General features: G+C 34.0%; 1 protein-coding gene across 2 annotated transcripts; it reads left to right on the plus strand.

Moving 5' to 3' along the window:
• The first annotated feature begins 3,104 nt into the window (after positions 1-3,104).
• Positions 3,105-14,211, plus strand: LOC127120195 (3-epi-6-deoxocathasterone 23-monooxygenase CYP90C1). 2 transcript variants are annotated; one of them, XM_051050601.1, is made up of 10 exons: positions 3,106-3,564; positions 4,629-4,717; positions 7,958-8,279; positions 8,404-8,553; positions 8,688-8,963; positions 13,020-13,109; positions 13,218-13,296; positions 13,401-13,507; positions 13,607-13,734; positions 13,813-14,211. In XM_051050601.1, the coding sequence occupies exons 3-10, from the start codon at positions 8,094-8,096 to the stop codon at positions 13,901-13,903; spliced, it is 1,107 nt and encodes a 368-aa protein (XP_050906558.1). In that variant the 5' UTR covers positions 3,106-3,564; positions 4,629-4,717; positions 7,958-8,093; the 3' UTR covers positions 13,904-14,211. The 2 variants fall into 2 exon arrangements, with proteins under 2 accessions (XP_050906557.1, XP_050906558.1); XM_051050600.1 differs by lacking the exon at positions 4,629-4,717 and having other exon boundaries at positions 3,105-3,564.
• Positions 14,212-14,703: the final 492 nt, after the last annotated feature.

Here is a 14,703-nt window from a genome sequence, read left to right on the forward strand (position 1 = left end):
ATCTTGGACCTCTCTTTGCTGCCCTACGGTATTACGGTATAACGGTCATGTCCCGCGAATGTAGGGATACACTTAGCAAAGACCCTTCGATTAAATCATCATAAAATAAATCATGGTCCCTCGGATGTTGCCTTCGAAAATACGATTTTGTCCCTCGATGACCCTTCGGTGTAGCCTACGGTTAAATGATGATCGTCCCTTCGAATGCTAAGGTATCCTTACAACTGTTGCCTTCAATGACCTATCGATGACCCTACGATGACCCTTTTACATCCAAAGGATAAAAATACTTACTTCTCAATAGTAAGGACAGTTTTACCCTCATAAGGATAGGAAATGCCCATAACGACCTCAGGAAGGTATAACTCTCAATTACTGGATCATAACCTAAAACATTTTCCACCCCTCACACTTTATACTTTACAAATCTTAGAAAATCACCACTTGGTATACATTCATACTAGAATCATTACCGAGTTATATTTTTCTAAACCATTTTCAAAATCAAATGAGATAAATACTTTGTATACATTCATACGAGAATCATTACAAAGTTAAACTCTCTTTCAAACATTTTTTAAGCAATTCACCGACACTTTTCAGACGAAAATATAAGTGATCCAGTAATTAAGAGCCCATGGATAACCATGGATACAAAGGGTGCTAACACCTTCCCTTTGTATAATGTACCTCCCGAACCCAAAATCTATTGAGGTCTTTCCTGTTCTTTTCCACCTTTCCTTATTGGATAAAAGAAAAGTCGGTGGCGACTCTTGCTATCCGCGACATTGCGATAAAAAGCAAAACACCCCAAGTCAGTTCACCGTATGACAGGAGTTCATGAAGGAATTCAGTTGGCTAAGAAATTCAATCTTCCCAAAGTCGAGTTTCAGGTTGATAATGTGCAAGTAGTCAAATATATATCTACTTCCAAGCCTCTTAGAAAGTTTGTTCTTAGCTTGGTTCGCAAAATCCAAGAAGATCTCAAGAGCCTCGATAATTATCATTTTAAGCATATTCTTCGCGAAGAAAATATGTGTGCGGATCAGCTAGCTACGGCTAGCCTTAATTCTAAATCTTCTAATTGTATTTTTTCGATTTTCTGATTGTATTTTTCGATTTTTGTCCCTCCTTTTTGCTTGGGTTGTTGGGATTGGTTAGTGTTGTTATTGTTTGGGCTTAGGCCCTCTTTTTGCCCCCAAAAAAATTAAAACTTTTAACAAATTAAACCCACAACTACATAACATAGGTCATATCCTAATTTAAATTTACTCCACAAAATTTTGAGAGGGGTTTCCCTTCTTGGATCTAGAGTTGATAATTATACTGATTGGTTTCAAGATGGTCTCTCCTTGAAAGTCAGTTCTGATCTTCTTAACTCCTTCTGGGAGGATATATGGGTTTGAGCCTCCACCCTTAGCCATTGATTCCCTCGCCTCTTTCTTATTTTTTTTATCATATCTCAAAATTTATTGGGGAGATTGGTAGATGGGAGGAGGATAGATGTGTTTGGGATCTCAAGTGGAGGAAACCTTTTCTATTTTATTATGAGTTGGATCTTTTAGCGATCTTCAGTCTTTGTTGAGATGTTTTAGCCCTTTCGTTAAGAGTGGTAGGTGGAGGTGGCGTGACTCGAGTGATGGGGTTTATCATGTGTGTTCCTCCTACTCTTGTCTTCTGGCCCGAGTGTTTCCCCCAGGTCGTCAAGCCTCTCCCGCAGAGTTAGTTCTTCCGACCATTTGATGTAGTTGGGATCCGTCTAAAGTTATAGTTTTCTCTTGCCAACTTCTCTGGGATCATATGCTAACTAGATAAAACTTACTTAAAAGGGGAGTTTCCTAACCTTTTGGGACTTTTTCATGTCCCTTCTGCTTGTTGGGCATTGATTCCTCCTCACATCTCTTTGTGACTTGTGAGGTTGCATCCTCTATTTGGTATAGGATTTTTAGGTGGTTATGGTGGTGTGATGTTTTTCCTAGACATATTTTGACCGTTTTTCAGATGTTCATCCCTTCACATGGGGGTGCTAGGAATAGAGGCTGGATGAGGATAATTTGGCATGTCGTTGTTTGGTCGATTTGGAAAACTCAGAATGACACAATTTTTGTGCATCTTCTTGGCTTAGAAATGGTATTTAGGTACGTATATGGTTAACTCATGTGGTTTCGCGACCTTGTGAGAGAACCCTATCATGTTTCTAAGCCAATATATGAGTGAGCGTCTTTAACCTACATTGGATGTGTTTGTGGTTTTGTTGCTCTTTTCAAGTATCCTCATATTTGAGATCTAGCTTTGCTTGATGCTGGTTTTTATGTTTGTTTTTGTGGTTGTTTTATGTTTGTTCCTTCTTCTTAGTAGCTAGTTTGGTTGTAATCAAGAATTATTTAATGTTTTCGTTTTGGTTTTAATCCCGGGATTGTTATTTCTTTTGTGTCTTTTCCCGAAATTCTTTGTTATGCGGTTGTAGTATCTTCATTCATATTCTTATATATCATATTTTCCTTTAAAAAAATATATTTCACACGATTTTTATAAGTTATATTCTAATTCTAATTTATTCCACAAGATTTTTAAATGTCATTTCTAATTCTAATTTATTCCATAAGATTTTTAAGTGTATATATAAGAGAAAGGGGGAAAAAAGGAATTGAGATAAAAAAAAAAGAGAAGAAAAAAATTATAGGAAGAACATAATGGTGGCTATTTGGGCTTAGCTGATATTTATTATTAATTTGTTTTTAAAATTTCAAAATAAAATAAGTTTTGAATAATTAATTTTTATTGTAAGCATGCAATTAAGTTAATTGGTATATTAGGTAAAAGAAAATATTTTTGTCAAAAAAATAAAGTTATTTATAAAGTAAAAATAAAGTTTATAATTCAATTATTTTTAAAACTAGCATCTTTCTCAACTTTCTTATAAAATTTCCTTGAATCCAAATATTTTATAACAAAATATGATAAGATAACTTCTAAATTTATGATAGAATATATATGCTTTTTATCATCTAAATTTAGAAAAGTCCAATTTATTTATTAATAAAATGGTAAAATATATAAATGAGAATCTCCAAGTCAAAAGAAGACAATTTCTTGCTAAATATATTCAGATCACGTTTCTTTCTGATCTGATCTCTCTTTATATTCTTCTTCTCCTCATCTCTTTCTCTCTCTCTTTCTCTCTTCTAAACAAAAAAAACAAGCATAAGTACATCAAAACAGGTAGCTGAAGTCCTGTGTCTATACAGATCAAGTCTGAACTACCTATATATATAGGGGAAGCTGCTTTTTCAGAGTTATATCTATATATCTTCAAACTGGTGTTATATATATATATATATTTAGAAGAAGTGTTATGGAAAACATGGAATGGTGTATAGGTGTATGTGTGGGAATAGTTGTGTTGTTTATGAGTTGGTGGTTTTTGATGAAGAAGGAGAATAATAATGAAATTAAAATTCCAAAAGGGAATTCAGGTTGGCCTTTAATTGGAGAAACTCTTGATTTCGTTGCTTCTTGTTATTCTTCTCGCCCTGTCACCTTCATGGAAAATCGCAAGTCTATGTAAGTTTTCTTCATATTTATGTAGTAATACTTATTTATATATTTCAGTATTTTTTATAATATCTGTTATTCATTAATTTCTCTTCACGAGGATGATGATGGACATACATGCTCACCGAATATTCAATCCAACACTTTTCCTTTTAATACTGTTAGTTATAGAGTGTTACATCATTGAGGAGCAGAATTGTCAATAGTGAAATGTGAATCTTAGTAATAATATCAACACATGCGCGCACACACCGCTAAAACTTTCTTACTCCTAAAACTTTCTTACTCCTACTAGATTATGATTACATACTTTAAAGAATAGTTTTTTTTTTCATCCCATACTTGTATTTGATACCATCTATAATTTTTGATTTATATAAAACACTTTAGGTTAGAGAGGTTTTTATTTGTCACCCCATACTTGTATTTGATACCATCTATAATTTTACAATTTCATAACTGTTCCAGACAAAAATTTAAAACATATTTATATATAAAATTTTTGGTAGACAATTTAAAAAAAATTGTACCCCCAAATTTTTTGATAGTGTATTAGAATTTTTGATATATAAGAATTTTTAAAAATTTTGTGAGTTCACAATATTATCGGAAATGTTAAAAAGTACCTTATTATACCTGAAATTTCAATCAAAGTGAAATTTTTGGTAGTTTAATTTGTTTAAAATTTTAAACGGTAAGGATTTTGTCGCCCGTTTTGGACGGTTGTGATTATACAGACAGTTTTGTGTGATTCGGAATAAATGCAAAGTTGTATAAATATGGGTGTTTGATAAAAACATCTCAAAATGTTTCTTCCTCAATTTTTGATTAAGATAGAGGTGTATTTCAACGGAATTTCACCTCCCGTAGAGTTTCGTCTTTCGGATGACATCACATCTTTCGTTGTCTTGACATCCAAGTTGAATGAATTGTTGTCTGATACCGATAATAGAAAAGTGAGAAAGATCGAGTTTCGTGAATATTGAATTGATATGATGGAAAGGTGAATACAACCTTATTGAGTTGAAGGCCGATGAATATCTGAAGGTTACGTGGAGATCATTTTGTTGTAGGTTACCAAAGGGGTCAATCGAGTTAGATGCGAAGATTTCAAGATTTGTTGACGATATAATTAAAATGATGAAACATCCATAATCATCTGGTAATGTTTAAGTTTTCTTATTTATTATCGTTTTCTTAAGTTATGTTTAAGTTATGTCAAATGCTAAATTATGTTCATCTTGCATCAACGGAAGATCCAAAATATTATCTAATAAAAAATTCAATGCAGATGTTTGAGTAATGTTACACGTAATATACAAATAATAATAAAAATGCACTTTTGTTCTTTTATATAAGAGACAATTCACTTTTTAGGTTCTTTGAATAACCAATGTATTTAGTCTACTGACCAAATACATTGGTTATCCAATGAACTTAAAAACTGGGTTGTCTCTTATACAAAGGAACAGAGATAGTAATACATAAAAATAAACCAGTAAAAACCTCACCATATGAGTTTACAAAAAACCTATAAGGTTTTCTATAATAGCTGCAAACGTCTTGAGGCGTTGCTGGTCATCGGCATCAGTTGGAGGTGGCGGCGTTGACAGCACGTCATCGACAGGTACCCCAGCATCATTTGTATGCTCAACAGATGGAATGATGTGAGTGTGTGATGTAGGGAGGTACCAGTCCAAGTAACCATCGTCACACTGTGAGGCGTGCTGAACCCTAAATGTGTGACCTCTAATGGCACGATCAGGGCCGATGATGTTACTTTGAAACCACTTGTCAATGCACGCAGATAGAATATGCAGAACTGGTCGCGAGATTCTCTGAACATAATCATAATGTCGCAGACACCTCTCAAGCAAGTGTCTAGCGAACAAGGTCTTCCACCAGATATAACCTGAATATAAAGAATAGTCATCAAACTCACAGTGGACTCTGTCATCCACATGGATATGCTTGTCTGGCCTTCCATCTCCTCTCCCGTGGCAGCCACCTCATCAGCAACAACCATCTGGGTGGACCATGTCATCTACAGCAAGGGCATCTGGTTGGACTACGCCATCTGCCACCTCATCAGCAACATATGTTGCATTTGTCTCGGCCGTTGGATCCTGAACATCATGGGCATGAACAGCCTCAACATCATCTCTAGGTTGCTCGACTGATCTCACCGCTTGGCGTCGGGTGTTATAGGATGCGCGGAACTGCTCTTGCTCAGTCAACCGTTTCTGGTGTGAATTGGTTGGAATCATTCGTCCAGCCCGTATCTGGAAAGACTCAACCTCAACAGCCCTAGTCTGGATTTTTGTTTTATCTATTGCTCTACCTGCAATATTGTCGTCCCTTCCTCTGTATTTCACTACAAAAATCGAAAAAAGAAAAAAGATCAATTTCAAAAAAATTAAAATTTCTCTAATTTCAACGGGAATTCTGAAATTTCCGGAAAAAAATATTTTTTTAACTATAAAAAATTCTGAAATTTTGGGGGAAATGTATATAATTGTGAAATTTATGGAAAAAATGTTTTCAAAAATATCGAAAATTCTGAAATTTACTATACAAATTCACGCAAATTTTGTAATTTTTGGTAAAAAAAACATATTGATTTTGAAATTTCTGAAAGTAAAAATGAAATTTTCGATATCGGCCAGACAATTTAGAATTCGCGCAAGTGTTTGATAAATTTTGAAAAAAAAGTGAAAAATATTCCAAAGTTAATATTGTCTATTTATAAGGATTGAGGGGTCTCAAATACAGGTGTGGGGGTGGCAAGTTAAAACCTTTAGTTTGGACGAGATAAAATAACCACTCGTATACCAATAGAGGGATTTGAGCAAATCCATTAATTTTAGAGTTGGATTGAATTGAATAATGGGTTGTCCAAATAATTTTTCTATTTTGTTAATATTAAATGACTAAACAATAAGTCATCATATTTTTTCATAAAAATTACTCAACATTTTTATCTTTAAAAAATTAGATAACATATTTTTACTATTTTTTAATATAATAAATAAAATAATAAATGATAATATCAACTAATAAAAATTATCATAAAATAATAACAACAAATTAAAATTGTATGACATAATATTAACATCAAAATAACTAAAGAGTGAAACATCCAAAATTAGTTAAAGGTGTGATTCACTAAATAGTAATTGTCTAAGAGACTAAAATTGTAACAATTAAGTTAATATTCATCAAAATTATTAAAATTGTAATAATTAATATTTGATTAGCGGTTCAATGGGTTTTTGGATTTTGGTCTATTTTACCTGAAATTCGATTTTTAATGGATTTTTTAGTTTTTAAATCCATATGACTCAATTTTTTGAATTTTTTTTGAGTGGATTTGATTGGATTATGTGAATTGACTCAATTCGTATATCTCTTAATCGCATATTCGAATCCACATCTATATATCTGATATTTTTATATAACTATCCGTTTTTTCAAATTGGAATTTCTCAGTACCATTGCATTTGATGTGCCAATATTTCGAATAGATAATCTCTTATATCATATTAAATTTTTATATTTAATCTAAATTATTCTTACAAAATCGTATGAGAAAATAAAGTATATCTCAATCTATTAGATTTTTGGATTTTTATACTTTAGAAACTTATCTCTTATTTTACCTTTATCTTAGGTAGAATTTCAGTTTTTTTAAATCGGAGTTTCTGGTACCATTGATGTTTCAATATTTCAAATAAATAATCTAATATCATATTAAATTTTATATTTAATCTAAGTCATTCTTAAAAAATCATGTGAAAATAAAGTATACTTATTAATTTTTTTTCCCTCAATAATTTTTTATTGTTGAGAATCCAAATCTTTTAGTGCAATTCACACTAACACCAATAGCTATAATTTATCAATAATCAGCTGCATTCCTGTTTCATTAGTACAACAACTTGCAAATTTCAATGTAGTGTGGCTAAATAAAAACAATTCAGATAAAAGCTCACTATAGAGACTTGTATTCTTAATCTCACAGCTCACCCTCGTTTTGAATATATTTAGCCCCTCTTCCCATAATTTTATTTTTCTAAAATTAAGATTTTGCCAACGTCCGAGAGTATCTTTTTGTCAGCTAGAGTAGATTGCTTCTTAGACTGTGTGGAAGGAAATGGTAATAGTATTCATGTGATGTAATAACTGCCATATAAACAACTAGCAATACATTAATGAATCAACATTTTAATCCCTGAAGTTATAGAGGTCGATTAATTAATTAATTAACATTCTCTTTCAATCCGTATAAAGAATTGAAATGCTTCAATCAAAAAGAAAAGAAAGAAGAGAAATGATATAATGACATACGAAATTCATATCAATTAAGTATCATTTGATTTTTTATGTGTATCTATAAATGCAGCTATGGGGATGTGTTTAAGACAAACATTTTGGGAAGCAATTTAATCATTTCAACCGACCCAGAAGTGAACAAGGTGATTCTGCATAATCAAAAGAACATATTCATCCCTGCTTATCCAAAATCAATTAAAGAATTAATGGGAGAACACTCCATACTCCAATTGAATGGTAACAAGCACAAGAAACTGCATTCAATCATTGCAGTGTTTCTTAAATCTCCACAATTTAAAGCAAGAATCACCACAGATATTGAACATTCTGTCAAACAACGCTTAGCTTCTTGGACCAACAAAACAATATACATTCAAGATGAAGTCAAAAAGGTCTCTCTCTCTCACACTCCCTCCCATTAAAGCTTTTTTTTAAGAAAAAATTATTCTTTTTTAATATGCAATCTCCTAATTATCTTCTCTTTTTGAACTTTTTGTGGATGTGCATAAACAACAGATTACATTTCCAATTTTGAATAAAGTTCTGATGAGTCTTGGTCCTGGTGAAGATTTGGACTTGTTGAAAAGAGAATTTGAAGTATTCATCAAAGGGTTGATTTGCTTACCCATCAAGTTTCCAGGAACAACACTATACAAATCCTTGAAGGTCCCACAAACTAAACATATCGCAGTACATATTATTTATGAAATATTAGGCACGTAATATTAAGCTTCTAATTAGTTAGTTTATGATTGAAATGTGTAATTAATTATGTGTGAATTGATGGATTAATTGTGCAGGCTAAGGAAAGGATGATGAAGATGGTGAGGAAGATAGTGGAGGAAAGAAAGAACCAAATAGTGGATAATAATGAAGTTAATGATGTTGTGGATGTACTATTAAGGGGCAAGGATGAGTTATCCCAATCTAGTAGCTCAAGTTCAAACTTGGAGTTGGAAATGATAAGCCAAAACATCATAGAGATGATGATTCCAGGGGAAGAGACCCTTCCTACAGCCATGACCTTGGCCCTTAAATTCCTATCTGACTCACCTCTTGCTCTATCCAAACTTATGGTATGTTCAATACTTAATCATGTTATGTATTTCCTTTTTTTGGTTCAATGTTGTTATATATTTCATTCTAATTATTGAATTGTTTCTAATTGAATAAATATGGACAATAATCAGCTCACAGACACTTTTTTTTGTCCATATTAAAACACAAATATTGAGTGTGAAAACATTTATCATTGACATGCTTTTTTTTATGGGTTAAATACACTTTTCCCCCCTGTAATGTTAGCGAGTTTAGGATTACCCCCTGTAAAAATATTTTTTGTAAACCCCCCTTATGTTATGTAGATTCCTTCATAGAACCCCCTAATATCCAGGTGGCATGGAATCTAATAAGAGGTCCTACACCTGGCATATTTTTAATTTTGTTAAAGTGATTATGTGTCATTTTACACTTTTTAATTTCAAATACCCCCTTAGAAAATTAGGGTTCTGAACATAGCAGGGAAGACGAAGACGAAATTTCCAGGGGAAGACGAAGACGAAGAAGAAGAATGCAGGGAACGAAGCAAACGAGAAAGACGACCGCAGTGAAGACGAAGATGGACAACCTCAGCGAATACGAAGAAGCGATCCAGCTCAGTGAAGACGAGCTCAGTGAAGTGTCCAAAGTCCGAGGTTAGTAAAAATTTGAAGTTCATCAATGTCGTAGGGTAAAATTTTGAAATCAACAATCTTTGACATGTGGGTATAATATATTGACAGGATTCACAACACTTTAGTGTTACACTCCACCATGGGGGTGAATTTTACAGGGTTTTTGAAGAAGAAATTATATACAGAGGGGGTACGGATACGACAGTTAATGGGATACATGTTTCAAATTGGAACATGGATAACATTGAGAAGTTGTTGAGTAGGTTAGGGTATAAGGCTGATTGTGTTAGGGTATGGACAAAAGTTTTAGAAATTCAAGATGGTTTTTTTCTGATTAGGAAAGATGATGATGCTGTTGATGATTTTGCTCTATACTTTAGTGCAATGAATGTGAAAGGAGATTTGTATGTTGAACATAGTACTGGGAACATGGACCCTGCTGATAGGGAACCTAAATGTGTGAATGATGATGACCACCCCCTGATAATGGAATTGATGGGTTAGATGAGGAGAAGGTAGAGGGGTTAGATGACAGTGAAGATGAAAGAGCTACTGCTTACTTTGATGGTTTTGAAGGAATAGATGTTACTAAGCCTATTAGGGAGGAGCCCAATAACAGTATGGAGGAGCCCAATAAGAGTATGGATTCAGATGATGTATACTATAGTGATGAGTTGAATAGTTCTGACCCAGATGATTCTTGTGATGAAGAAAGGCCCAAGTATGCTAGGTTTAGGAAAGAGCATCTAAACAAAGACTTTATATTCAAGTGGGGTATGGAATTCAACACACTTGATGACTTTAGGGCAGCTATCCGTGAGTGGTCAGTGCTTAATGGGAGGGAAATTTCTTTTGTGAAAAATGAGGGAGATAGGGTAAGGGTGGTGTGTAAGCATAAATGTGGGTTTTTAGTCTTATGCTCTAAGGTGGGCCACAAGGAGACTTTTGCTATAAAAACACTTGTACATAAGCACACATGTGCTAGGGTTTTGAACAACAAGTCTGCTAGCTCAAAGTGGGTGGCCAAGCATGTGGTAAAGAGGATGCAAACTTCTGATACAGTCAGGATAAGAGACATCATCCAAGATATGAGGCAAACATATTCTGTGGGTATTACTGTTGCAAAAGCATGGAGGGCTAAGCTAATTGCCAAGAAGATAATTGAAGGTGATGCTGACAATCAGTATGCTTCCATATGGAGGTATGCAGAAGAACTAAGAAGGGTAAACCATGGCAACCAAGGTCTTTCTACATTTATCTTCACAGTGTTGTCATGGTTTACCCTTCTTAGTTCTTCTGCATACCTCCATATGGAAGCATACTGATTGTCAGCATCACCTTCAATTATCTTCTTGGCAATTAGCTTAGCCCTCCATGCTTTTGCAACAGTAATACCCACAGAATATGTTTGCCTCATATCTTGGATGATGTCTCTTATCCTGACTGTATCAGAAGTTTGCATCCTCTTTACCACATGCTTGGCCACCCACTTTGAGCTAGCAGACTTGTTGTTCAAAACCCTAGCACATGTGTGCTTATGTACAAGTGTTTTTATAGCAAAAGTCTCCTTGTGGCCCACCTTAGAGCCTAAGACTAAAAACCCACATTTATGCTTACACACCACCCTTACCCTATCTCCCTCATTTTTCACAAAAGAAATTTCCCTCCCATTAAGCACTGACCACTCACGGATAGCTGCCCTAAAGTCATCAAGTGTGTTGAATTCCATACCCCACTTGAATATAAAGTCTTTGTTTAGATGCTCTTTCCTAAACCTAGCATACTTGGGCCTTTCTTCATCACAAGAATCATCTGGGTCAGAACTATTCAACTCATCACTATAGTATACATCATCTGAATCCATACTCTTATTGGGCTCCTCCATACTGTTATTGGGCTCCTCCCTAATAGGCTTAGTAACATCTATTCCTTCAAAACCATCAAAGTAAGCAGTAGCTCTTTCATATTCACTGTCATCTAACCCCTCTACCTTCTCCTCATCTAACCCATCAATTCCATTATCAGGGGGGTGGTCATCATCATTCACACATTTAGGTTCCCTATCAGCAGGGTCCATGTTCCCAGTACTATGTTCAACATACAAATCTCCTTTCACATTCATTGCACTAAAGTATAGAGCAAAATCATCAACAGCATCATCATCTTTCCTAATCAGAAAAAAACCATCTTGAATTTCTAAAACTTTTGTCCATACCCTAACACAATCAGCCTTATACCCTAACCTACTCAACAACTTCTCAATGTTATCCATGTTCCAATTTGAAACATGTATCCCATTAACTGTCGTATCCGTACCCCCTCTGTATATAATTTCTTCTTCAAAAACCCTGTAAAATTCACCCCCATGGTGGAGTGTAACACTAAAGTGTTGTGAATCCTGTCAATATATTATACCCACATGTCAAAGATTGTTGATTTCAAAATTTTACCCTACGACATTGATGAACTTCAAATTTTTACTAACCTCGGACTTTGGACACTTCACTGAGCTCGTCTTCACTGAGCTGGATCGCTTCTTCGTATTCGCTGAGGTTGTCTTCATCTTCGTCTTCACTGCGGTCGTCTTTCTCGTTTGCTTCGTTCCCTGCATTCTTCTTCTTCGTCTTCGTCTTCCCCTGGAAATTTCGTCTTCGTCTTCCCTGCTATGTTCAGAACCCTAATTTTCTAAGGGGGTATTTGAAATTAAAAAGTGTAAAATGACACATAATCACTTTAACAAAATTAAAAATATGCCAGGTGTAGGACCTCTTATTAGATTCCATGCCACCTGGATATTAGGGGGTTCTATGAAGGAATCTACATAACATAAGGGGGGTTTACAAAAAATATTTTTACAGGGGGTAATCCTAAACTCGCTAACATTACAGGGGGAAAAGTGTATTTAACCCTTAATTGTTTTATTTGAGGTAGGGTCTAAACACTTTTTTTATATATAGTTTATACACCTTTTTTTCCTTTACTTTTTTATTAATTTTAAAAGAATCCTCATAACATTTTCCCCTTTAAAGTTGAAATCTATAAATATGTAATTGTTACAAGTTTAAAGAGAAAAGTGCTATGAAGATTCTTTTGACACTATAAAAAAAGTTTTTAAAAAAAGTGTATAAACTATAGACTTTATGTAAAATAATTATATAAAGTGTTATTTTTATATCGTTTTGTATTTACTAGCTAGCTTAACAATAATTAACAATAAATATATACTAAAAAGTAGAGCACTCGCTACTGGGAGCAAATCAAAAATGAAAATTTGAACGTGTAGCATTTTTTAAACAAAAATCATCTTCACTTCTCAAATAAAATTGAAAACTCTAGTATTATGTTTTTGGGTGACATTAATTAGACTTTTGTACATTAATAATAAATAATTTTGTATCTGGTTTTCTTGACCAATTTTTATATCTGGTTATCTGATTTATTTGTTTGTTTTGCCATTAGGAGGAGAACATGGAACTGAAGAAGCAGAAGACTGATAACTCAGAAGATTATAGATGGACTGACTACATGTCCCTACCATTTACTCAGAATGTGAGTCTCCGTTGTTAGATTTCATTTACATACAAAATCATATGTTCCTATATAAAAATATGTAATTATCACTGTTCATTGATTTCAATTCTATCTCCTTTCTAAAAGGTCATAAGTGAAACTCTTAGAATGGCCAATATAGTCAATGGAATTTGGAGGAAAGCAGTCCAAGACGTAGAAATCAAAGGTGGTTTAGTTATTCAAGGAAGTAGCATTTAGTTATCTTTGGCCTTAATGCATACAAATAAAATACAAACTAATACAGATTAACTTTTCTGCAAATGAATGCAGGGTATCTAATTCCAAAGAATTGGAGTGTTATGGCATGTCTTATCTCTGTTCACTTGGACCCAAAGAACTATGAAAACCCTTTTAAGTTTGATCCATGGAGATGGGAGGTAATTAATCTTATAGAGCTATATCTAGTCATGTTCATGTTTATATAAGAATCTCATAATTACAGCAGCAACTATATACATGATGTTCTATGTTTTCAGAAAATTGAAGTTTTGGCTAGTAACATCCGCTTTGCACCATTTGGTGGTGGACATAGACTATGCCCTGGGTTAGAACTTTCTAGGCTAGAGCTCTCTATTTTCCTTCACAATCTTGTTACTACATACAGGTAATATAATAGCTGCACTGTTTTTTTTCTCTCATAATGTTTAATGACTTTAACATGTGATTGGTATATAATATGCAGATGGGTCGCTGAGAAGGATGAAATAGTATACTTTCCAACTGTTAAGATGAAGAAGAAGCTCCCAATTAGAGTCCAACCCATTAACGCTTGATTGGATTACACCATCACAGATATCTTGTAGAGATATCAGTGTTGTGTACTAAATTTTGTGCTAGATCATGCAGAACAATAACGATGCCTTTCCAGAAAATAGTGTTGTGTGCTAAATTGTGTTAGACCTTGCGTAACACTAATACTTCAGAGGATAGAGGAGTTTAAGGACCCCTATTCTATCTTTGAAAGTCATAATAGCGGGTGGATATGATCGAAGATAACTCTTAGATCCTGTGTCTATACTGTATACAATACATTAGTTTATTTGTTTGATTCCAATGCAACTTTTGTGGTGGTTATGTTCTCCATGTGGGTTTTGAGGTAGTCCCGGCCCGTGCCATGACATAAACTCATGCTCCACTACCCTGAGTTATTTATCTCAAATGTAGTGATAGTACAACTCTTAGCTAATAAGCCTAAAATATTAAGATGCTGAATAGAATATAACCTTAAGTGAAAAGGGGACATGTGATAACAAGAAGAAAAAAATATCATTAGACTACACCCCGTTAAGGCCACACCAGAAAGCAGAGTTATGCAAATTAGTAGCATGCATCATTGTTGTCTAAGCGGAAACCAAGTCTATGTATGCTAACTTCTAAATAGGTTTGTCCCTGCCTGTATAACTGAGTTTTCAATGAAATTTAACACTAGGTCCAATATAATTATGTAATCATGTAACACATAAAACTTAGTAATGGTTTGACTGATAGCATGCATCATTGTTGTCTAAGCGGAAACCAAGTCTATGTATGCTAACTTCTAAATAGGTTTGTCCCTGCCTGTATAACTGAGTTT

This window comes from Lathyrus oleraceus, chromosome 2 (assembly GCF_024323335.1).
Source record: "Lathyrus oleraceus cultivar Zhongwan6 chromosome 2, CAAS_Psat_ZW6_1.0, whole genome shotgun sequence".
In the NCBI taxonomy this organism is placed as follows: domain Eukaryota; kingdom Viridiplantae; phylum Streptophyta; class Magnoliopsida; order Fabales; family Fabaceae; genus Lathyrus; species Lathyrus oleraceus.

Excerpts from the sequence above, each read along its gene's own strand:
- LOC127120195 (XM_051050600.1), top strand. The coding sequence starts at position 3,356 with ATGGAAAACATGGAATGGTGTATAGGTGTATGTGTGGGAATAGTTGTG. Across the intron at positions 8,280-8,403 it reads TTCAAGATGAAGTCAAAAAG|ATTACATTTCCAATTTTGAA; the intron begins GTCTCTCTCTCT and ends CATAAACAACAG. Across the intron at positions 8,964-13,019 it reads TTGCTCTATCCAAACTTATG|GAGGAGAACATGGAACTGAA; the intron begins GTATGTTCAATA and ends TTTTGCCATTAG.